The sequence below is a fragment of the Oncorhynchus keta genome, chromosome 20, assembly GCF_023373465.1.
Source record: "Oncorhynchus keta strain PuntledgeMale-10-30-2019 chromosome 20, Oket_V2, whole genome shotgun sequence".
Classification (NCBI taxonomy): Eukaryota; Metazoa; Chordata; class Actinopteri; order Salmoniformes; family Salmonidae; genus Oncorhynchus; species Oncorhynchus keta.
Genome location: NC_068440.1, coordinates 9,013,589 through 9,039,112, shown reverse-complemented (window position 1 = coordinate 9,039,112; position 25,524 = coordinate 9,013,589). Strand labels below are relative to the sequence as shown.

Genomic DNA, 25,524 nt, shown 5'->3' with positions numbered 1-25,524 from the left:
TATACATCTGGCCGTTCTTTGGACACTGTGTTAACAAACCTCCAAACGAGCTTCAATGCCATACAACACTCCTTCAGTGGCCTCCTACTGCTTTTAAATGCTAGTAAAACTAAATGCATGCTCTTCAACCGATTGCCTCCCGCACCCGCCTAGCATCACTATGGACAGTTCTGACTCTGTGGACAACTACAAATACCACGGTGTCTGGTTAGACTGCAAACTCTCCTTCCAGACTCACATTAAGCATCTCCAATCCAAAATTAAATCTAGAATTGGCTTCCTATTTCGCAAACAAAGCATCCTTCACTCATGTTGCCAAACAGACCCTCGTAAAACTGACTATCCTACCAATCCATGACTTTGGCGATGTCATTTACAAAATATCCTCCAGCACTCTACTCAGCAACTTGGATGTAGTCTATCACAGTGCCATCCGTTTTGTCACCAAAGCCCCATATACTACCCACCACTGCAACATGTATGCTCTCGTTGGCTGGCCCTCGCTACATATTTGTCGCCAAACCCACTGGATCCAGGTCATAAAAAAAAAATAAAAAAAATCTATAAGTCTTTGCTAGGTAAAGCCCTGCCTTATCTCAGCTCACTAGTCACCATAGCAACACCCACCCGTAGCACGCACTCCAGCAGGTGTATTTCACTGGTCATCCCCAAAGCCAACACCTCCTTTGGCCCCCTTTCCTTCCTGTTCTCTGCTGCCAATGACTGGAGTGAATTGCAAAAATCACTGAAGCTGGAGACTTATATCTCCCTCTCTAACTTTAAGCATCAGCTGTCAGAGCAGCTTACCGATCACTGTACCTGTACACAGCCAATATGTAAATAGCACACTCAACTACCTCATCCCCATATTGTTATTTAACTTTTTGCTCTTTTGCATCCCAGTATCTCTACTTGCACATCATCATCTGCACATCTATCACTCCAGTGTTAATGCTAAATTGTAATTATTTTGCCTCTATGGCCTATTTATTGCCTACCTCCCTAAACTTCTACATTTGCACACACTGTATATATATATATTTCTATTGTGTCATTGACTGTACGTTTGTTTATGTGTAACTCTGTGTTGTTGTTTTTGTCGCACTGCTTTGCTTTATCTTGGCCAGGTCACAGTTGTAAAAGACAACTTGTTCTCAACTGGCCTACCTGGTTAAATAAAAGTTAAATAAAAAATCAAATAAATAAAAAACACAGCATGGTAGCAACACACCATAACAACAACATGGTAGCAACACAACATGGTAGGAGCACAAAACATGGTACAAACATCATTGGGCACAGACAACAGCACAAAGGGCAAGAAGGAAGAGACAATACTTCACACAAAGCAGCCATAACTGTCAGTAAGAGTGTTCATGATTGAGTCTTTGAATGAAGAGATTGAGATAAAACTGTCCAGTTTGAATGTTTGTTGCAGCTCGTTCCAGTCGCTAGCTGCAGCGAACTGAAAAGAGGAGCGACCCAGGGATGTGTGTGCTTTGGGGACCTTTAACAGTATATGGTCTGATATACCATGGCTGTCAGCCAATCAGCATTCAAGGCTCGAACCACCTTGTTTATAAAGGGATATAATGCAAAGCCGAACCTCCGGAGTCCGGATTCTAACGAAATTGCACGAGCTCCACCGATCTTTAATAGACCACAAACCGACACCTACCGAGGCTCTCCAGATAATCCCGATTCGTAACACCATTGAAGTCCCTTTATTTGACGGGTTGGGGATGAGGGAGAGGGGGACGATATTAAGAAGAAAACATAATCATTTAGCAGAAAACCCTACTTCCTATACCCCGCCCGTCCCATCTGCTGTTTTCGGATCCAAGCCTGTCTGAAAGGTATTTACCAGCATCGAATTATGATTCATTGGTATCTGCTCAGTTCTAGCGTTTTTTCTTTCTTTTTTTACCGGGAAATGTATGGGTTAAATTGGAACGTTTTTTCGTTTGCTGGCTGATATTTTGGCTGTTTTTTTATGCATGTCTAACAGCTATATCCAATATGTGCGATTTAGGGCGTGTTACCGGTAATAACGCAGCAGAATCGGGTAGGATGACAGTAATTAATTACCTTCATCTTCACCTAGAACACATTTTAAAAAAGCATTATTATTTTACATGTAGAGTATTGCACTTCCCATAAACAAAGGCTAATAATAGAAAATAGAAACGGGGACAATGACTATTGTTGGGCACCAGGCAGCATTTCATAGGCTACTTATGCTATTTGGGAAGGTTGGACGCCCTCTCTGCATCTACATATTGTAGCCTATATCCTTACAATGAACAACAGAACAAACACTATGAGGAGGGTTCGTCCACCCCTCACCCCCCTCAATCGTTTATGTAATTGATGAACGAATGGTAGGTAGTTCAATGTGAAATTGGTGATTCTTCATTATTCGTCTGATGTCCTGCCCAATGCGTTAATGCGTGGACACCCTGACTGGACACCCAATCGTTACGCTTCGTAATTCATGGGAACGACAGATGGCAAATGTAGCATAGTCGCTGAGTAAGTGTTTGGTATGATCACATATTCACTGTATTGAAGAGAGAATACAAATCCACACGCGTGACAGAAATCCTAACTGGAGCGAGGAGGAGTCTTCTCTATGTCTTTCAGATTCCTCAGAGCAATATAGTCATCATCATTACCACAGTGTATTATCTTGTTGGGACAGCCCATGCAGCGGAGCGTGACACACCCTTGTCGCACCACCGGTGTATAAGACTGCACACTGTTTTACAGAGAGATAGCACAAGAAAGAGGATGCTGCTCGCGCGAGAGTGTGTAGTGGAGGAAGAGCAGCACGCGGATGTCAAACTGATGATATATGTGCGAGAAATTGGGGTGAACAATTTCAGCTCTGAATTTGTTAAATAGACTCCTGACCTTTCAGAGTTCTGATTGATGTACATTGTTATTGCATGCGACAGGCTCAAGGCAAGCTTCACTCGAACGTAGATTAGCATCCTTCTTCTCAGATACTAAAGACAACCCATTGTAAATAATTTGCTTTCAAAACTCTGGCTACACTTTGATCGTCCTGAATATGAGATGCAAATAGGGAAGAGCTAGTGCTGTAATTTCTGAATTTATGCCGCTGAAAGAGGCAATGCTTGCTAAACAGCACTCTGTGTTCTTTCATGGTTGTACGCTAGATCTTTGGAGCCACTTAACTCCTTCTCCTTCCCATCTCCTGTCACTGTAAGCAGAATGGTGGGCTGAGCCTGGGCTCATGTCCACTCTAGTCTAATGGGGGTCAGCCTCATCATCACACAAAAGAGCTGACTAATGCCCTGGGGAACTACAAGCCACTCCTGTTAACCTCGGGAAATGATGTCAATACCACTGCAGACACCTTGTTTTTTTGGGCTTTTTTTCTTCAGTTACAGTAGAATTTACTGGGAGTACATGATTGAATATGAGCTCTTCATGTCCAGATTGAAACTATACCCTATTATGTTTAGTAAATCTTCATAGCTCTACATGCATGTATAATAATTAAATCCATATTTAGATAAGCAATATCCTGCTGTAAAAAAAAAAAAACTTTTTATTTGGTGTTTTCAGAGATTCAATCAAGATGAAAATAATTGGTGTTGCTGTGTTTGGAGCCATGTTCTGCACTGGTAAGTATATTGGAGAATGACTTAAATGTAAATGTTAAATGTAATGTAAATGAATTAGTCACCAGGGATTTAGGTCGAGAGGTTGAAAGAGCATAAAGCAAAGTTTGACACAGTCACATGATTACATCAGATTTTATTCACATGAGTACAAAATTGCTAGAGTCATTTATTATCTGTTCCTTTCCCCCCTCATTAATTTATGGAGGGTTTGATGTTGTTGACAGCAGTTCTATTTTTGGCGGTGAGAATCTAGGGCATTTACATTGCAAACGCTTTGAGATATTTGCCAAGTTCTGTGGTTTCTCTTCCAGCAGAACAAAGAATTTCTAACTTCTTGAAGGATCTTTGACAAAGAACATAAAGTAATACTAAAATAAACCTCTCTTTTACTCTACAGTTCTGACTGCTTCCCTGAAAGGTAAAGTCATGCATGATCTACAGTTTATTCTGTCTATGACTGTCAAAACCTGAAGATTGAATATGAATACCATCACTAACGTTTCCCTGATTCGGACATATTATTCCTTATAATCTTGAGTCCCCTTATCAATCTCCACCCTCCTTTCCATTCTCTGTCTTCAGCCAAAGAAGAACACAAGATTGCTTTTTTCGGCGAGGATGTGCACATCCCACTCCCATCCCTAGACAGCACTGAGGTTCTCTTCAAGCCCGCCTCCAACCCAACCGACGAGGTGGTCCTCATGAGGGACGGGCGGGTGGTGGGCCACCGGGCCCAGCTCAACTCCCTCAAGCACCTCATCCTGGAGGATGTGGGGGAGGAGGACGAGGGCATGTACGTGATCAAGAACACCGAGGCGCCTGCCGATGTCAAACACATCCTCCTCCTCGTCAGGGGTACTGTTCTTCCAATCACTGTACAGTTAAATAATCTTCTGTCCTTTTAATTCTTCAAACTTTTCTTCTAACGTTGCAATCGAATTGTTTGTATCCTCCTACTTATCGGTGTTTATCCAATACATTCACTGTCTAAGATTGTATTTCTTAGACGCAGATATCGATCTAAATGAGAGCTCCTTGCATTTCTTTTGCCTGCAATCGATTACGATCACTGTTCTGATGCAAGTGCAACTGTATAGGAATAAAATACTCCCCCTGAGCCCAGAGTGACAGTACTGTGCTGTTGTGTGCTCCCTGGCAGATTGCGCGCTGGAGCAGGTGGTTAAGTACGGTGAGACATACCACATCCCGCTCAGCGACATCTTGGGCCCTATCACCCTGGAGTTCAGGCCCAGTCAAGCCCAGGCCAATCAGACCACGGAGCCACCGGCGGTGGTGCTGCTCAACCAGACTTCCATCCCCGCGGAAGAGTACAAGGGCCGTCTGAGTGTGTCCGAGAAAAGGGTGACTCTAAGCATGGTGCAGGGGACAGACGAAGGTAGCTTCACCGTACTGGACCGCGACGGGAGGGTCAGGAGGAGGTCATGCCTGAACGTGAAAGGTGAGAGGAGGAAGACCACAGTCCGAGAGGGAGTGGTCAATGTCAGAGATGGAAGGGAGATAATACTTGATCCAGCGGTTTTGAAATTGTGGTTAGTGGTGTGGCCAAAATATGGTAAACAAAGCTTGAAAGACACAGGCCAAGGTAAGAGCAAACACAACTATTTGACAACGTTGATCCTTTTTTTGTCCCGACCCTTTGTTCCAAAGAGCACCAGAACTTCGTCCACCTATCATATGGCAGTACTTTGAAGATCAACCTGTTTGTGGACCACACCAAAGTCAACCTCCTGTACACTCCAGACTGGGACCGGAAGGACCGGGTCATACTGGAGCAAGGAGAGCTGGTGGTGCCGTTGGACCCTTCACTGGACGGCAGGCTGACTGTAGAAGGCTCCATGTGCATTCTGGAGAGGGTCCGGTTCAGTGACATGGGGCTCTTCAGAGTGACAGACCTGTTGGGGTTCCCTGTGACCAACATCTACCTGAAGGTAGAAGGTAAACCGTGGGTTGTCAGAGAGGAGACTAGGGCTTTAGCATATGGATCCATGTATCACCCCTTTTAATGGTCTTTCCTTTCTCTTTCTTGTTATTGTCATCGATCGGACTGTCTATTTCACTCTGTTGTTTTCATGTTGGAACTTTCCTCCGTCATCCATCTCTCCTCTTTTCTTGGTGTTCCTTTCCTCCTTGTCTTCCCTTTCCTTCCTCCATCCTCCCTCTCTCTTTTAGCGTATAAGTTACCCACGCTGTATGTTGCAATCCTCTCCTTACTGGGCTTCCTGGTCCTCCTCTTGCTGGTGTGCCTGTTCTCCTGCCTGACCAGTGTGCGCCGTCGGGCGGAGAAGGCGCGGCAAATTGCCCTCATCGCCCAGCAGGCGGGCAAGGGGGATGGAGACGCATTCGTCAAGGTGACTCACCCAAAACGCTTCCTCAACAGGGGTGAACACTTCAAGACCCCACGATGCAACCCTTATACTATAGTTAGGCAGCATCTGATTTATCAAACCTGTGTGCTATTCTCATGTCGAAACACCTACATTTATGAACAATTATCGGCCATTGTCTCTTCAAGAGCGCAGTTTTCACGTTTTGGTTATTCATGAGTATTCTTGAACCATGTTACTCTGATTGTAAGCCTAATATCCTCGTAGAACATAGCACACTGCGACAATGGCTCAATATGATTCCAAAATGAAAATGCTATATTGCTATGACACAGGTCGCAGAATGCAAAGTGATTGTTAGAGAAATATCGGTGATGGTAACCCCTCTTAGAGGGATAGTGAGACATATTGGATTCCTTACCCTGTAAGCAGTCTATGTACAAGGTATGACGGCAACCCATGCTTTGGTTTAGTTTACCTGGCCGCTGTTTCAACTGCTAAACGTTTAGCATTAGTGGCACGACTCCAATGCAAGTCAATGCGAACAACATGAGTATATGTCCAAATCATCCTAAAGTATCTTAAAATGGGTTTTGCGACTCCGTGTAGTTACTTAGAGATGATTTGGACATGACAATGTTGACGTTGTTCCCATTGACTTGCATTGGATTTGTGCCACAAATGCTAAAAAGTTGAACAAAGCTAAAGCATGCGTTGCTGTCATACCTTGTCCATAGACTGCTTACAAGGGTAAGGAAAACAACATGTCATTCTGTAAAATGATCACTTTTAAATATGGTCAAAGAAAGATGTCAGTGGACATCTAACTGTATTTGTGAGTGTTTGTGTGCACCTTTGTCTGTCCCACTCTCTTTTCCTTAGAGTGTATTCCTGTGTTCGTCTTTTAGTCTCAGATATATAGCTTTAACTACACTTAAGGTCCTAATTTACGTTTGTTAATTCGCTGGAATTCACCATGGAACAAAACCTGCCTGCCCAATGTCGGATTCCTGGATGTGTGGCGCTTTGAATCACACAAAATGAGATCATCCACATATCATTAGTCATCACTCTCTCCACACGGCAGATTCCATCACAGTGGCCATTTCAAGTGTTTTGTCTGCAGCCCACAATGTTGCCGTTGTCACACAATGAGATCACACATATATCATCGCTCGCTCCATATCGCAGAATCCATCAGTGGCAACTTGAAGTGTTTTGTACATTTGCAGCCCACAATGTTGCCATTGTCCCCCCATCATCTTTATCTCAATCCTTATGTATTTGGTCCACCCAATAGATGTCAGCCTAATTACAAGTTTGGGGAAAATCTAGTTAACGATATGCCTTTGGTTACGTTTCTCCCTCTTAAAGGAGCCTCAGACGGAGCCTCTGCTTGGTGAGAGAACTGTGTTCTGGCTTCATTCCGTAGTGTTAAGTGGATGAATCTGTATTGGTGTTTGTACTAACGCTCTGGGGATGGTCATAGCGTCACTATGCTGTGTGGGCCTCCTACCACCGTCAGTGATTATTTGTCTGTGCCATCCATTCCTCACCCCTCCCTCCTTTCGCCAAATCTCCAAGCTGACAAATAACTGCAGTTACTCATTCATGATAATTCATGATAACTGCAGGCATAGCCTCAGTGCAAATAAGCATACAGATGCAGCCGTCCAATACGATTCAGCTATTCTCAAGCACACATGCATATGTTGTTGTTCGGGGGGGGGGGCAGAGTTACAAGGTAAACATGTATTTATGTGTATGTGTGAGTATGTGCTGATTTGTGTGTGTGTGAATCTACTGTGCGTCTGTCTAAAATCGGGGCAGTGGCGATTAACATATCAATTGGCTTGGTGATACTGGACTAGATCTACCGCTTGTTTTCTTGATTATATGCAGTGGTACATGCAGTGGTACATATGTCCACCTAGTTAGTGGCACACTTACAGTAGCCTACGTGCAGTGTATACAGACATAATGTGGGTTTAGGCTGTATAATACACTGGATTAAGTTGCCACCCGGACTAAGATTATCACAGCTGTACAGTACGGCATTATAGCAATTAGTGTTCTCTAGTAACGGAATACTGTGGAGATGAGTTCATAGACATGAATTAGTGCATCAAATAACTACTGTACTGTACATCGAGCAAGAGCATTAGGCATTATGACATCATGTAGTTTAAGAGTACACACTGGGTGGGTTCTCTGGACTCAGATTACTCCTGGTCTAAAACACATGCTCAACGGTGAATCTCTGTTGAGGATGCTTTTTAGTCCAGTTACAGCCTTAATCTGGGTTCGGGAAGCCGGGCCAATTCAAGTACTGTAGTAATTATTCAAAGTATGCGACACTGTACGTCCAAGTAAGATTGTATTCTTGATTGCCAAAAATTTAGGGGAACTCTATTGCTTAATCAGCTACTAGCCCAACAGACGTTTGTGTCAAAGCTGTGCCATTTCTTTTTGTTTCTATTTGTCTGTGTCTACGTGTGTGTCTGTGTAATTTCTGTACACCTGATGCTATAAATTTTTGTGGTTGAAAGTGGTGTACCGTAGATAACTTACATGTATATATTGTGACATGATGTGAGGGGCCTCAACTGTTCTAATTCCCCTGTAAGGTGTTTGCTCTGGAGGCTTAGACGACACTATCAATATGCAGCGAGGCTTCATGTCCCACTTCATTATGGATTTCTGGAGACTAGGTCGACAAAAACCTGGACAGCCTGTCTGATTGCCTTTGCGCTCCCCACAGCAGTTTCCGGAGCGTTTCCGACATAAAAATCGATTGATCTACCTCATCTCTCGCTCTCTCCTGACATACACACTAGAATGCGATTCCCTTGTCCCTCAAGAACGATGGCTCCCCGAAGCCTGCTCCTCTAAACCTCCAGGGTGTTATTTTCACACCAACAACTCCAGTCGCTCAACTTGTCACTCTCTATATATACACACACCTTACGATCTTATACATCGATATAAGAGCTTAATGTGCAGTACATGTACATTTCTTTCCCGCCAACTCCTGTTTACCCGTATGTGTTTTTTATGACGCGCAGTATACATGATGAAGTGAACCTGTGATTGCTACTGTAATGTACTTGCCATGGTTTCCTGCTAAAATACGACCCTCTTGTGCTGTTGTTGGTAGGTTGTTCAAGAGGCCTATACGCGGTTCGCTGAGGAGTCCACTTTGACGTCTACGTGGGACAACAGCAATGCCACAGAAAGCACGGAGGTCACTATTAAGGTAAGCAGGGCTCAGGGAAACATTATGCGGTGGGAAGTTGCCTACCGGTGCGCGTGTTGAGTTGCAACAGAAAAACAGGTTCCACCATTACAATTGCAAATGTTTTAAATAAAGACAGACATAAACAGAAATACGGGGGTAATGTTCCCATAAAAGGCTGAAAATAACCTCCATGCCAAGCAGTACCTAAACGACATTTGCAGAAACATCATGAATCATTCATGTTCTTTTTTTCTGCTGACCCTTTCTTTACACACCCCTCCCCCCACACGACTTTCCTTCCACAGGGTCTGGAGGTATCTAAAGCAGGCCGCTACCACACTCTCTCCTCGGACAAGAACTTCCTGGAGATGAGCGACTCGGGGGTAGAGTTCAACTCCTCCGGCCTCCCGTTAGACAGCGAATACGAGACGGACGTGCCCCAGACCTTCACCTCCCACAAGCTGCTCCTCAACAACTCTGACAGCGTGGCAGCCACTGTCATCCCAGAGGGAGATCAAAGCGCCAACCGGAACCCCGACTCGGCCATGAGCCCCAGCCTCGTGACCCAGGCCCGCTCTGAGGCCGACGCCCCTGAAGAAGACCTGATGGGTGACAGCACGCCAGAAATGACATCCAGGGGCGCCGAGCTGGCTGGAGGACTTAAGGCAGCCGACAGTGTTGCTGAGCCTGGCGACTAAGCAAGCAGCCCATTGATTCCCAGTGCCACCGCAGAGAACACCATCACCTGAGAGCACCTGCATTGTATTCCTAAAAGTCAGACACAAACCACCGGACACCCTAACAATCTTTACTCTTCAGCCTCAATTACTCCCCCACTCACACAGACACAACCCAAATCCCGATCATTGCTTCTTTTTTTTAACCTAAAGCTACAAAAAATACTTGGTGTAACAATAGCCAGTCTAAATGCACTAGACTTTCTAAAGAGGAAAAATACAAGAACTTAGCTCATTAGAACACATGAATTCTGTGCATACAGGAAATGCATGTGTAACGGAGTTAAAAACATACCGTACCATCAGCTCACGCCATAGCTAGGTTGAAATGTCGCGGATGGAGCCATCCAATTGGCATCTTCTGGGTGGCTCAACCCGTTGGAATGTTGTCAAGGAGGGCGGTCACGTGTGTTGTGAAATAGAGGATCACTGGTTCGAGCCCAGTATGTGGCAGTTGGACTGTGGAGGAAGCTAAGCTGTTAACAGCACACTGACCCCCGTTACACATGTTTTTAAATTAGACTTAAAGCTAGAATGTATCCTTAGCTGGCCCAAGAGGGAATTGATAGTACCAATTACTGATAGTACTAAGTATTAAGAACCACAGACTCAGAGATAATATCTAAGATAACTTGGTGGACTAAGGGAAAACGCAAGATTAAAATGTCCAAAAGGAATGAGTGCACACTGATATCAAAGTAAAAAATGTTTTAAATAATCCTGTAAAAATGTATCCCAGATTTCCTATAATGACAAAAATGATAACAATTCTGACAGAGCTACAACATATTTAATCCATCTTTCTTATTAGCATTGAATGTCCCTACCACTGATACTGTATGTGGGGCCATAGACATAGCAGCAAAATGTATGACATAGGCCCAGGGTAATAGACCAACTTAATTTTACAAATAAAATTGTAATACTAGACTAACAAAACCAATAAAGACAACTTTATTTTCAAAAACATCTTGGTAAATAATGCTTCTGACAACCACAAGCCCATAGTTTCTGACATAGGTCTATACCGCTACAATTTCATTACATAACAGAAATTACAGGCAAGGCAGAAGGCTTTGGCACCAACTCTCAGCATATAGCCTCTATAGAACACCAGAGTTGGAGAGCTAATTATTGATAACTGATACAAGCCTCGTAGATTGAATAACACCATGCTATGCAAGAAAGCTTGTAGTGTCCCTGGGCATGTAACAAGGTGTCCAAATCTCTGCCACTTTTGATGACATCATCCAGTAAAACACATGTTTTAAACATCCCTTAGCTTGCAACGCAAATGACCCAGAACTAATACAACAGCAACTTAACATCACGCCATTTTGAACCCATCTACATAAGGGCATGTTTCTCATTACAACCCCAGCCACTGCAGAAAAAGCCTTGAAACAGGGACTTCTGGTTGGAAGGGACCTAAACATTTAGATTGTTGCCCTTTAATAAAGCAAAGACACACTCAGGAGTGATAAGATGATGAGGCAGACCTATTGACAATGAATGCATGATGTCACCCATCCTTCTTTTTGTATCCAATTGCACCACTCGGGAAGCCCCCTTTTTTCATTCCTATTTTGCCTGACTCCACGGCCCAAAATGAACTAAGTGCTGAATTGATAAATGCTAGCGATTAAGCCAACTTTCCTGACATACTGAAAACACGTCGCTTACTGAGATTGGCGCGCCATCAAAGCCAGCAAAGTTATTAAGATTCAATGCACTTGCCGCTGCATTCATCAAAGTCTTTATGGGAGAAGGTTTGCACATTTCCTTTCAACACATTAGGTACTGTCAGATTAATTTATTTGAACCAATCATCCCACCCAGAATCTCAATTCAGTACAACATTTTTTCAAACGCATTGTATTTCAGATGGGTGAGGATGCACGACTAGATTATAAGAAAGCGGTAAAGTCCCAATGCAAAACAGAACATGATTCTTAATCCAACACTGTGGTTGCTGAACTGTTGAAATGTCAAGATTATTGTATTAAGTCCTATGAGAATTGTACTGTAAAATAGGCCTAATATCCCGGATCTATTCAATGTATTCAGTCTGAACAGGAAAAACGCAGAACCGTTCGCCAACCATTCAGATAACATCAGTGAGAGATGTCCGTCTGTCCATTTGCTGCAAATATATATTGCAAAGTCATCCACCACCCATTTGCTTCAGTAACACTATATTAATACACCCATTACAACATCTGACAAACCATTCCACTAAGGGTTCCCATTGGTTTCAACTCTAGTCCATTCAGGTTCGGCATATTATTAACGAGGGTATTCTGTGTGTCGATAATTGGTGTGTGTACACATGATCATGTTAAAAAGGTCAAAACAAAGGGAATGAAGGGGTGTAACAGTCCCAGGAATGTTGGGACGCCGCATAGTTGTTGTTGGGGGACAGCGTCTGCTAGCAATATCGCTACCTCGTGTTGTGACCGATTTAGGATGTCCGTGAGTGGAACTCAACTGAGTAAGGCAGACATGATTGGTGTCTGAAAGACAAAGCACAAATATAACATGAGAAACAGTTGAAAGTATAACAAAAATGTTCAAAATGAATTTAATTGCAGCTGTTGTAAATAACACTACCGACAAAATATAAAGTATGATTCTACGTTCCTTTTTTTGGTTGAAAACTAAGGTTAAATTGTTTTTAATGCAACATGAAAATGTCGGACAGCGTAAATAAATATCTTACGTGTAAATTCATCATATATGATGTAGCTACTTGATCGTTGCTATTCTATCGGCTATTTATATTGGTTTTGTAGAATATAATGTATTTATAGATGTGTGTTCAATTGGTGTTTCATTTGCACTAATTATTTAGAATTGATGACAACTTTGACTAAAGACAATGTAAAAGCCACCTTTAAAGCTATCCCTTTCATATCAGGTAACAAGCTACTGGATCCATGGTCTGATGAGGTACATTTGACCCATTCCTATTTTAACTAATTAAAGGGGGATTGATTTTTAATTGAATCTTGAGCAATATCTGCGCTTTAGCACCGAAAAACAAAGATATATATATCTAAAAATCTTACCGTACAAATCTTACCCAAAGCTCACTTTCAAGCACTCTTGTATATAGCCGAGATATATTGCATGTGTATAGCCAATACTGTTTCTTACTGCAAAGTTATGCAATATTTTATATCCCTGAGTTGGGTAATTTATCCTTTCACTAAGTTCACAGTAGTTATAATGATATACGTAATGTAGGAGATGCCTTAGACTGAGTGATCGAGGAGACATAATAGCAGTAAAATGACGATTTTTCTGTCTCGTTCTCTTCTCTCTTTTCCATCACACATCATCTACCTAGAGTATCACACGATAGTATCGGCACCTCAGAATGTTTTTTAGAAAATGCTAGACATGCTTGAACATTTCATAAGAACTCTTAGTATCACGACTACTTTAACTGATATTACACTTTTTTCTTCTTATGCAGATAACTGCTGTCAGCTATAGTGTACCCAAAAACTACTGCTGCATGTTGAGCCGTAGGTTGCCTGTGAGACAGCAGGAATACTGCCATATTTAAATTGCAACGTAAATACTATCTTTTTGGTGTCTGTTCATGCAGTCAAAGAGGTATTCTCATTGTCAATATTACTATGGCTCAGACTGGAATAATGTACATGTCACCCGCAAAAGCCATTACAAAATCACCTCTGCAATTTTCACAATGATTCTATTTCCTTAATATTGATGTCAGCCAACATGGTATGTAAAACAAATGGTCAACCAGAGTTGAGAGTAAGTCTAGAGTGACTTTATGCTATATACAGGTAGAAAGCGTGGGATTTCGGCAACAAAGTATGACCATTCATTACAAAGTAATTCATTATTAGTAGTATTTAGTATTCAGCAATCTATGTCCATTTGATCTACTTCAGGGTTGAGTTCACAAGGCCGAAGTCCATAGCTGAATTCAGCTGAATGGTATACCTGGCAGGTTTATTTCAGGTACCTTGGTGGGAAAAGATGTCAGATGTAATCAGGAAAACTGCTTCTGAAAATGAAATGATGCGTGCTAACCTTGGTTATTATGATTGCATTTTATTGTTTTGTTTCATTTAAAATGAATTACTTTCCAAACTTGCCTGTTAGGTTTAAGTCCAGAATTCATACTGTTGGCTCTCTAGCTATATTATCGTTGACTTTTATAATACTTCGCTATCACGTACGAACAACTATGCCCTTGTGTGCTAGAATTAACCATTTCGAAAATGTTATACTTTTGGCATCATGCACAGAATTTTTAGGAATATTTTTTTTCTTCTGTAATGAATGAGCAATGTCCATTAAAGGATTTTGAAGAAACAGATGGAAAAGGATGCCATAATTGTGTCTTGTGTCAGTGCCATGCCTGCAATAATATTATTCCAATATAATGAAAATACTGAGCTGAGGTAAACTCACTAGGGAACATTCTTAGCGTAGGAGGGTTGGGCAAGTCATTTCCATAATGAAGTCAAATTCAGGAAGTGAATCCAGTTTCCTCCTGTAATGTGTAGACCCAGGGCCTACTGGAGGTGTGTCTACAGATTGTTACACAAGATGATGTGATATAACCAAAGATTGTTGGTGTCCATTGCTGAATGTTATAAGCTTGCCTGTACAAAACTTCACCAACAATCTTTCTACTAACCTGCATTTGGTGATACTCTTCTTTGTTCTCGATTAAGGAAAACAGTTTATAAAGGAAAACTTTATAAAATGTCTGTATCCAGTTGCAGGTGGTTCTACAAACAGTATATAAAACTCAGGAAGATAGTAAATATATGTTTTGTATCGAGTGAGATATGCTTACTGCATGCATCTGTTTTAGTCACCCTGTCACCTACTTCTACATGTGGCCATGTCTCATGTAGAAGAAATTGTTTTCCAGAATCAAGAACAAAGGGAGTTGCAGATTAGATGCAAAATCTATGGCACTGTTTGGTATAGGCAAACCTGTTAAGTTCAGTAATGGACACCAACAACCTTTGGTTATATCACATCATCTGGTGTAGTAGGGCTACAACCTGTTGCTACTGCAGGTGCAGCTGAGTTTCATTTAAAACTATGCCACAGCTGTGAGTGACAGAGCAGAGGCGGGCGGAAATGGCGTGAATCAAGCGCAAGGAAGCCTGGATGGCGCGCCAAATTTCAAAGGACTTCCTGGGGGAAAAGAACGCGAAAATCTCCGTTCAGCAAACAACGACGTTTAAATTGGACATAAATGATCAAAAGACTAAAGTATATAGACAGTTTGAAACAATCGGCGGCGTTAGCAACATATTTAGACAGTGGATAAGAGCTCAAGTGCGCCAGATTCGAGCCACTTTTGTGGAGGTATGACTTTCAATGTGGATTACAGGAACTATCCGGCTGTCTACGCCTTGATTGTGAAATGCTTTTTCCCAAGTAGTGTATTATGACATCTTAATATGATGCGGTGTAACGATGGTTTAGTTTGTTGACATTTGCATAGTAATCTTGGCAAAACTATTCGTTGTAATTTAGCTAGTTACCTAACAAAAGTGATTCAGTTGTTGTCCACTGCTTTGTCCCTGTGCCATTTCACCACACGAGCCTTGTGCTACACTAGCAAATCAGCAGCACTGTCAGGCATACAGTAACGTTAGCTATTAGCTACATGCAGTTTGTTCGTTTTTCGTAGAACAATGTGCATCATATTGGTGAACGCTCATAACGGCAAGGTCGTACCTACAATTCAACTACATGTAAACGTCTATTTTGATGCATTTTTAAAATGTATACAACTTTTCTGAGGTGCAGTTATGGGCAACTTTGAAGGGGGCCACAATCTGAACTCATCATGAGAAGCCACAGTGATCAGGGCCTGGCCGTTGCCTTTCTGCAATTCTGACTGGCATCATAAGAGAAACTGCTGATGCACAACCACATTTCGAATTGCATCGGTATCTTCTAACTCTCAACGGTAGGCTGAGATCCCGATTTGAGTTCCTAAAATATATTTTTGGAAGTGTGTGTGTGTGTGTGTGTGTGTGTGTGTGTGTGTGTGTGTGTGTGTGTGTGTGTGTTCGTTTTTGGAAATGGATCTGTGGGCCTACAAAAGGGGGTCCCAGGGCTGCCAGATAGGGCAATAGAGCTGGGAATTGCCAGGGACCTCACAACACAATAGTTAGGTACCAATATCATATGTATTGTGATTCAAAGTTCCAAACATATTGCTCACTATATGTCTTCTGCAGAGAGCATGAGAAAATTGGCTTTGATCAGTCGGGGAAATAAGTTCTGAAAATAGGATAAAAAAAAATATTGTACCAGAGTTTTGGCACAGGTACAGCCGACTAACGCTAGCTAACACTACCTAGCAAAAGGTAGATGTACAAATCGATACTTGTAGTCAAAGTGTCCAAAGTAGTAACTATCTACTTTTTTGCTCCCCATCACTAGGCAATAGGATGCTAAATTGCCATCAATCCATAGATTGTCACTTGTTAAATATGAAATGGTCATAACTTGTTTATATTGCTAATATAATCAATTAACTATCTCTGGTGTAGACAGGTTGAGTGAGTCATGGGCATGCTGTCTTACAAACGTTCCCTCTTCTGTCTTTTCAGAGTGAACCACCTCAAGCTTCTAGCTCCCAGCCTTTTACGTGTCAATTTATGAATTAGTTATCTTAGTCAAATGTACACAGCCTTACAACTGATATTTCGGTGACATTACTCAGCAAATAACCGTGCAGGTTATAGATTGTATACGATATGTTTGACTGTTAAAACGAGAGTTTTAATGTTTAATCTGTTCAAATTCATTCAACACCACATACTAAGAGCCAAGCTTTTACCAGCATTACAGACCGCTTTTGTTTGTTAACACATTCACTGACTTAAGTGCTATTTAAGCGATGGAAAGCTCTATGTAAGAAAGTAGCTGTTACTGACTGGGGTGGGGATCGGTTAGTCGTGGCCATGCTGTCCGGCGTCCAGCCGTGTTTCCAGCTGCTGAGAATCGGCTCGTCCTCTACGGATTCAGCCCGGGACCTGTACACGTTCCGGCCTGCGCTGACCCACTCCGTGTTCCGGCTGGGCCGTGAGGCAGAGCTGTGTGACGTCACACTGGACTCGACGTCTGTGTCTCGGATCCACGCCGAGCTGCATGCTGAGAGGGAAGCTGAGGGAGCAGCCGAGGGGGGCTGGAAGGTGCAGATAAAGGATCGGAGCAGCCATAGTGAGTTCCACACCATCCCACATGATTACAGTACACCGTTCTTCGAAGAATCACCACCAGAGAGAAACTGTGATGTAGTCTGATATGATGTCTGTCATTCTATCTTTGGGAGGGATTTAATATTTATTTGGTTAATTTTCTTGTAACATATTCTAGAACTACACACACTTGTGTTTAGTTTCCTTAGGTCTCATTCAACTCTTCTACTAACTAGCCTTTCATCTGAGCTTTCTTCTCCACCTTCCCATGCCAGGTACCTGGGTGAATGAGGTCCGGCTGCAGCCAGGTGTCCAATGGGAGCTCTCAGATGGTGACACGCTCACCTTCGGTGGCCAATCAGAGAGAGGGAGCCCAGAGTTCTACTTCCTCTTCCAGAAGGTTAGCGTGCGGCCGTTGGACTTCGACGCCATCACCATCCCAAAGGCCGGCACCTTCTCCTCCGACCTGAAGAACCGAATCAGAACGAGCCTGGACCGCAAGGCGGTGGCCAACTTGGATCTCAACAGGGCGACCGTCATTCTGAATTCCATCGGAAGCCTGAGCAAGATGACTGGGACTCCTTGGACGTTTAAGAGGAGGTGTGACGGCAATATCACAGACGCAAGCTCCACCTTCTTTCCTTCAACATCCTTGGTCCCGCCCTCCACCCCTCCTCCCTTTCCACCCACTACCTCTGTGGTCTCATCCAAGTCACTCCCGCCCTCATCCAAGAGCAGGCGCAAGTCAGCCCACACTGTCCTTCTGGAGGATGACAGCTCGGATGAGCCTGGGAACCACCGACAAGTGAAAGACGGACCGAGTGGGACGAAGAGAAGGCGCCTCTACAAGTCCGAATCTGAGGGTTTCCACGCTCATTTACCCAAAACGGACCAGGATGTACGACGCCAGTTTGAACTGAAACGCGTGCCTGTGCCCAAACCGGTCGCAAACTGTCACACCATCGTCGCTAACGGCAAACTCAACCATGTGTCCTTCAACATCAGTCAGAGGCGGGAGATTGACCCAAACAATCAAAGAACTGGCCCAAATGTGAACGTCTCTGTGTTTCGCCAGCAGAATATTTTTTTGCCGCCATCCTCTGGGCGGGGAAGGCAACGGGCTCACAGCGCCCCAGTTTACTCCCCTGTGGTGGTGGGAGGAAAGACTTACACCCTGGGTTCTCCATCCTTGAGGATCTGCAAAGAGGATGGAGGACGGGCAGGGCAGTTTGCCAGATTTCACATTACCTCTGGGTAAGAATGCCCTCGTGTGACGGCATCCAAACTACAGTGACTTTGCTCTATCATATATGACTTTCTCATTGCACATTTTCCTTCTCTGGAAACGAATACGCTCCGTTCTCCACTTCACATTCTCAAATATGTATTTTTTTGTGATGTATAGTGAATACGTTGAAAGTCGAATGTGACACTCACACCTCACTCTTCTCCCTCCCTCCCAGCAAGCGGCGGGGCAGACCAAGGAAGCACCCTCCTCCGCGGCCCTCCCTTCCCCCTCCTTCCTCTTCGTCTTCCTCCTCCTCGTCGTCCTCTTCGAGCTCCTCCTCGTCGTCCTCTGAAGACGAGGTGGAGGGAGTGTCACAGGGGGTGGAGCCGTGTGCCGCGCCTCGCTGCCGCCTGCCCCAGCAGGACACTGTGCAGTGGGTCCAGTGTGACGACTGCGACGCCTGGTACCACCTGGACTGCCTGCACGGGAAGAACCTCCTGCTGGACCCCAACGCAGACTTCCACTGTGGCTGCCGCTGATACAGCAGGAGTGGGTCACAGACCCCTACACCAGAGTACACTTAATGCCTTAATCATACCACAATGAATTATGGGGGGGGGATACATTTTATTCTTGTATAATGGGGATTGTATGGTCAAAGTAGATGTACAGTGTTCGTGGAGGTAAAAAAAAACACAAAAGTTGCGACTGAGGCTCTTATGAACAGTAGGATGGGTCTCGTACCTAATGGTTAGAGGCTGCTCTTAACTGACATTTTTCAAAGTGCTCATCTAAGCTCGCTCTGATGCTGAGCAACGGTTTGAGGAATTACAATGAAAGCGTGTACTTGGGTTAGCTGGTGGTAACCCCGGGGACTGATGAACTGAACTATTTTAGCCGCACACAGGCTACTCTTGGGAACAGTACAAGTCTCGAAACAAGTTGGCTGACAGTGATGGGGCTGCAGGTTTTCTAACTTCCTGTACGAATCACTTTCATATTGGGTTGTGAATAAACCCTGCTGTTGGTGGGGCTAAATTAAGGTGGTATTGGGAGAATTGATGTCCACTCAAAAAAAGATGAGCGTGGGTTTTCTGCGTTCATTCTCTGTTGTGTTGATGCCGACTTTATTTTGTTCTTCTGTCTGATGACTTCGATTCATATATCTAACGATGTATCCGTATCGGTCCAAAACACGACGAGATTTCAGCTGTGGAGCAGGGACTGCCAAAACTTGCAGGGTTTTGTTCCTGCCCTACTATAGCTCACCAGTTGCTCCTTCGGGATCTTGATTGGCTGATGTAGGACGGCTGGAGTATAAACCGGCTCTCCAGGAAGGAGGGTTTGCTACACCTGATGTATGGTCACAAAATACTTCACGCCCTCTTCACTTTGATGATTATAAGATCAGCTCGCGGGAGAGCGTTACAGTTTGGATGTTTTCTCAACGTTATTAGGGAAAAAATCAAATATATTTCATGTGTTGATGGAGTATATTTTCCAACCTGTAGTTCACAAGTACGTATGTTCGTCGTGAGTCGTATTGAGAAAGTATAACGCACACCTGTTGTGGCTATTGAATTACCAGGTGCGCTGGTAAAAAAAAAAAACGGTGCTAAATTGAAAAGGAACTTCAGCACACTGGTGATCTTGACACAGCAGCTTCACAGATTTAATTGATCTTCTGCGGAGCATCAAGATCACCGGTGTGAGCTTATTTTCAATTCACCATGATATTACAAATGACTCGTACTTCGGCCCTCTGGGGGTACATATCCATCGAGTTATGGCTCTGGGTTGTGAGTCGTGGTAACATTCTCTGTCCTTTCTAATAGCTTTTCATCCAGATTTTCTTTCACCAATTGTAGTACGTCTCCTCTCGGGTTAGTGAGGTGTGCCCTGAAGCCCTGGTTAACGTGAATACCAAGTCAGATCTCTGCAGACTGCCTCAGACGGCCAGGGGAATAGATTATAGAGCTGCCCGACTCTCAAGGGAGAGTATAACGTTGTCTGTGTTTCCATGGCAACACTGTTTTCGGCCAGCCACAGCAACAGGCAGTGTTAATTCTGGGAACCTTGGAGGCGATTGGAAATGAGATGGTAGGGAGGGCGGAAATCTATTTGACTCGGATAATTGTAGTCTGAGGGAAAATGCAGTACTGTTATCGGGAGGGTGGTAACGAGAACATGGAGCTGAAAAGCTATTTCACATTGTTATTGTTCGTTGCCAGCAGAGGGCTGTCTTGTTCTTTTAAGTGAACTCTATGGCTTTTTGACATGGCTTAATAGTGTCTGGTGTAAAACTACCTGTCTGGATATATTTATGCAGCCATTCCCAATTATTTTAAATAAAAATCATATGTTTCATTAACCAATTCAATGAGAATTCAATATCTTTTGAACGCATGCGGGGGAGAAGTTGCTGCGTGGGCCAAAATAGGCTTGGAATGGATGGATTACAGTGCATTTATTGCCACGGAATATTGTCAGACACCCCAACCAAACTGAGTTTGGCCCGTATGTGCTCTGGTTCCTGAGAGGTGTGGTGTGACTGACACACAGGTTTAACCGAAGCCTAATGGGATCACTGGAGCAGCCACCACTTCCCCCAATAACCTGTTTCTGCCCTCAGCGCAGGATATGAGACGCTTACTATTTCCTCCCGACCCCCATCCTGACCCTGGTTTGGTGGGCTTCCAGCACCAGTCAGGAGAGGAGGGGAAACCCTTTTTACTCACTAGTACAGCCTGAGAGGTAAGTGCCTGGAACACAATGAGCGTACTGTTCATAAGCCTTGTGTTTCAATTTAATGAGTGTATCAATTACACTCAGACAATATTAATGGGCCATGGAAATGAATGTCTGATGGGACTTGCTGGGTTATAATGCTTGCGGTTCAAAGTTGCAACTCTCTCAATAATGAATAAAACATGGCCTGTAACAACAGGTTATAAAAGTATGATTCTAGAAAATATTTAAATAAATCACTTTTAGTAGAACCGAGGGGAGAATGTATGCATTACTTATCGCCACAGGTGGGCAATGGGATAGAGTCCATTCATACATTCATGGCCCTTTTTCGAGCTGACCAAAATTGTAGTCGGATACTTAACTTGGGATGGAATAAGCCTGGAACACATATTAAAGATTTTATAAATCTGAGGGGTTGGGTTAAATGCAGGAGGACACATTTTGGTTGAATGCATTCAATTGTACAAAAAAAGGTCTCCCCCTTTTCCTTATCCTTAATATGCCAGTTGTAGGGGGATGGTCATCGCACATGACCAGGCTTTATGTCGCTGATAACTAACTTTGATGGATGGCCCTGGTGTCAGAGGGAGGGGAGAGTAAGTGTAGCGGTAATTGGACATGCCACTTTAATGGCAGCCTATCGGTCATTAGGCTCATCAGAGAGGTTTTAACACGTTGCCCAAGCATACAACACACCCTGGTATCACAGCATGTAATGAAATGACCAGTTATGCCACCCATAAGAACACATATGCTTAGGATCAAACACACACAAGTTTTGTCTCACAAACATGCGTGCGCGCACACACACACACACACACACAGGCCATCACTCACAGCAGCATCTCACAGTGGGTGGCATGCTTCATTCTCTGAACTCAGTTCACAGGTGGTAAACAGAATAGCCATCAGTCGCCAGTCTATGGGACTACATCTGCACGGTAATGTCTGCGTGTTTGAGTGATCTGGGGTGTTGAGGTTAACATCACAAGAGCAGTTCATTATTATTCTAATCAATTTGGCTATATCAACCCTCCAGTGTCTTGGTATTTGAGTGATCTGGGGTGGTGAGGTTAACATCGCAAGAGCAGTTCATTATTATTGTGAATCTCACAAACAAGATTGTATTTAACTGCACCTCCGGGGGTCTGTGTTGGAGAATTCTGGGGTCATCAAAACAAGGTTGTACTTAACTGCACCTACGGGTTTCTGTGTTGGGGAATGCTAAAAACAGTTAGTCTTTTATCATTCCACGGCTCCCACCTCACCTTCCCACAGGTCACACGGCTATTTCTCAGTGGATGAAAGTAAATGGGGGGCAATGGCAGGTGGCTTTATTGTGGGATGTGAAGCAGTGCCCACTTCGTCTTCCACAAGGGGAAACTGCTGTTGAACTACCAATTACGGGGCACACTTTCTCTAAATCCGCTGCTTGTAATAAAGAAAGAGAAAGCATCCTCCCAGTAGGCTGTATCAGATCTCTCTCCGTAATTGATTTAAGTCTTTTACGTGATTGAGTGAAGTCTGTTGAACTGCCAATTATGGGATACATTTGCTCTGCATCTGTGCCACTGCTGACAGTAAATTAGCGTTCTTGTCTCAATCAAATCAAATAACATTTTATTGGCCACATACACATGGTTAGCAGATGTTAATGCGAGTGTAGCGAAATGCTTGTGCTTCTAGTTCCGACAATGCAGTAATAACCAACTAGTAATCTAACCTAACAATTCCACAGCTACTACCTTATACACACAAGTGTAAAGGGATAAAGAATTTGTACATAGAGATATATGAGTGAGTGATGGTACAGAACGGCATAGGCAAGATGCAGTAGATGGTATAGAGTACAGAATATGCATATGAGTAATGTAGGGTATATAAACATAAAGTGGCATAGTTTAAAGTGGCTAGTGATACATGTATTACATAAAGATGGCAAGATGCAGTAGATGATATAGAGTACAGTATATACATATACATATGAGATGAGTAATGTAGGATGTGTAAACATATTAAGTGACATTGTTTAAAGTGGCTAGTGATAATTTTTATTTTTACATCAATTACCATTATCAAAGTGGCTATAGTTGAGTCAGTATGTTGGCAGCAGCCACTCAATGTTAGTGGTGTATGTTTAACAGTCTGATGGCCATGAGATAGAAGCTGTTTTTCAGTCTCTCGGTCCCTGCTTTGATGCACCTGTACTGACCTTGCCTTCTGGATGATAGCGGGGTGGATAGGCAGTGGCTCGGGTGGTTGTTGTCCTTGATGATCTTTATGGCTTTCCTGTGACCGTGTGGTGTAGGTGTCCTGGAGGGCAGGTAGTTTGCCCCCGGTGATGCGTTGTGCAGACCTCACTACCCTCTGGAGAGCCTTACGGTTGTGGGCGGAGCAGTTGCCGTACCAGGCGGTGATACAGCCCGACAGGATGCTCTCGATTGTGCATCTGTAGAAGTTTGTGAGTGGTTTTGGTGACAAGCCAAATTTCTTCAGCCTCCTGAGTTTGAAGAGGCGCTGCTGCGCCTTCTTCACGATGCTGTCTGTGTGAGTGGACCAATTCAGTTTGTCTGTGATGTGTATGCCGAGGAACTTGAAACTTAGTACCCTCTCCACTACTGTCCAGTCGATGTTGATAGGGGGGTGCTCCCTCTGCTGTTTCCTGAAGTCCACAATCCTCTCCTTTGTTTTGTTGACGTTGAGTGTGAGGTTATTTTCCTGACACCACACTCCGAGGGCCCTCACCTCCTCCCTGTAGGCCGTCTCGTCGTTGTTGGTAATCAAGCCTACCACTGTCGTGTCGTCCGCAAACTTGATGATTGAGTTGGAGGCGTGCATGGCCACGCAGTCGTGGGTGAACAGGGAGTACAGGAGAGGGCTCCGAACGCACCCTTATGGGGCCCCAGTGTTGAGGATCAGCAGGGTGGAGATGTTGTTACCTACCCATTTAAGTAATTTACATTACATTTAAGTCATTTAGCAGACGCTCTTATCCAGAGCGACTTACAAATTGGTGCATTCACCTTATGACATCCAGTGGAACAGCCACTTTACAATAGTGCATCTAAATCTTTTAGGGGGGGGGGGTGAGAAGGATTACTCATCCTATCCTAGGTATTCCTTAAAGAGGTGGGGTTTCAGGTGTCTCCGGAAGGTGGTGATTGACTCCGCTGTCCTGGCGTCGTGAGGGAGTTTGTTCCACCATTGGGGGGCCAGAGCAGCGAACAGTTTTGACTGGGCTGAGCGGGAACTGTACTTCCTCAGTGGTAGGGAGGCGAGCAGGCCAGAGGTGGATGAACGCAGTGCCCTTGTTTGGGTGTAGGGCCTGATCAGAGCCTGGAGGTACTGAGGTGCCGTTCCCCTCACAGCTCCGTAGGCAAGCACCATGGTCTTGTAGCGGATGCGAGCTTCAACTGGAAGCCAGTGGAGAGAGCGGAGGAGCGGGGTGACGTGAGAGAACTTGGGAAGGTTGAACACCAGACGGGCTGCGGCGTTCTGGATGAGTTGTAGGGGTTTAATGGCACAGGCAGGGAGCCCAGCCAACAGCGAGTTGCAGTAATCCAGACGGGAGATGACAAGTGCCTGGATTAGGACCTGCACCGCTTCCTGTGTGAGGCAGGGTCGTACTCTGCGGATGTTGTAGAGCATGAACCTACAGGAACGGGCCACCGCCTTGATGTTAGTTGAGAACGACAGGGTGTTGTCCAGGATCACGCCAAGGTTCTTAGCGCTCTGGGAGGAGGACACAATGGAGTTGTCAACCGTGATGGCGAGATCATGGAACGGGCAGTCCTTCCCGGGAGGAAGAGCAGCTCCGTCTTGCCAAGGTTCAGCTTGAGGTGGTGATCCGTCATCCACACTGATATGTCTGCCAGACATGCAGAGATGCGATTCGCCACCTGGTCATCAGAAGGGGGAAAGGAGAAGATTAATTGTGTGTCGTCTGCATAGCAATGATAGGAGAGACCATGTGAGGTTATGACAGAGCCAAGTGACTTGGTGTATAGCGAGAATAGGAGAGGGCCTAGAACAGAGCCCTGGGGGACACCAGTGGTGAGAGCGCGTGGTGAGGAGACAGATTCTCGCCACGCCACCTGGTAGGAGCGACCTGTCAGGTAGGACGCAATCCAAGCGTGGGCCGCGCCGGAGATGCCCAACTCGGAGAGGGTGGAGAGGAGGATCTGATGGTTCACAGTATCGAAGGCAGCCGATAGGTCTAGAAGGATGAGAGCAGAGGAGAGAGAGTTAGCTTTAGCAGTGCGGAGCGCCTCCGTGATACAGAGAAGAGCAGTCTCAGTTGAATGACTAGTCTTGAAACCTGACTGATTTGGATCAAGAAGGTCATTCAGAGAGAG

General features: G+C 44.3%; 2 protein-coding genes across 3 annotated transcripts; both read left to right on the top strand.

Moving 5' to 3' along the window:
- Positions 1–1,679: 1,679 nt before the first annotated feature.
- LOC118399293 (uncharacterized) lies at positions 1,680–14,330 on the top strand. The gene is made up of 9 exons (XM_035795271.2): positions 1,680–1,856; positions 3,595–3,653; positions 4,051–4,071; positions 4,236–4,508; positions 4,813–5,112; positions 5,322–5,609; positions 5,844–6,022; positions 9,156–9,254; positions 9,542–14,330. The coding sequence occupies exons 2-9, from the start codon at positions 3,608–3,610 to the stop codon at positions 9,932–9,934; spliced, it is 1,599 nt and encodes a 532-aa protein (XP_035651164.1). The 5' UTR covers positions 1,680–1,856; positions 3,595–3,607; the 3' UTR covers positions 9,935–14,330.
- Positions 14,331–15,086: 756 nt separating this feature from the next.
- On the top strand, positions 15,087–20,792 carry LOC118399292 (transcription factor 19-like). Of its 2 annotated transcripts, XM_035795269.2 has the most exons (5): positions 15,087–15,340; positions 15,788–15,950; positions 16,600–17,212; positions 17,466–18,444; positions 18,654–20,792. In XM_035795269.2, the coding sequence occupies exons 3-5, from the start codon at positions 16,954–16,956 to the stop codon at positions 18,955–18,957; spliced, it is 1,542 nt and encodes a 513-aa protein (XP_035651162.1). In that variant the 5' UTR covers positions 15,087–15,340; positions 15,788–15,950; positions 16,600–16,953; the 3' UTR covers positions 18,958–20,792. The 2 variants fall into 2 exon arrangements, with proteins under 2 accessions (XP_035651162.1, XP_035651163.1); XM_035795270.2 differs by lacking the exon at positions 15,788–15,950.
- Positions 20,793–25,524: the final 4,732 nt, after the last annotated feature.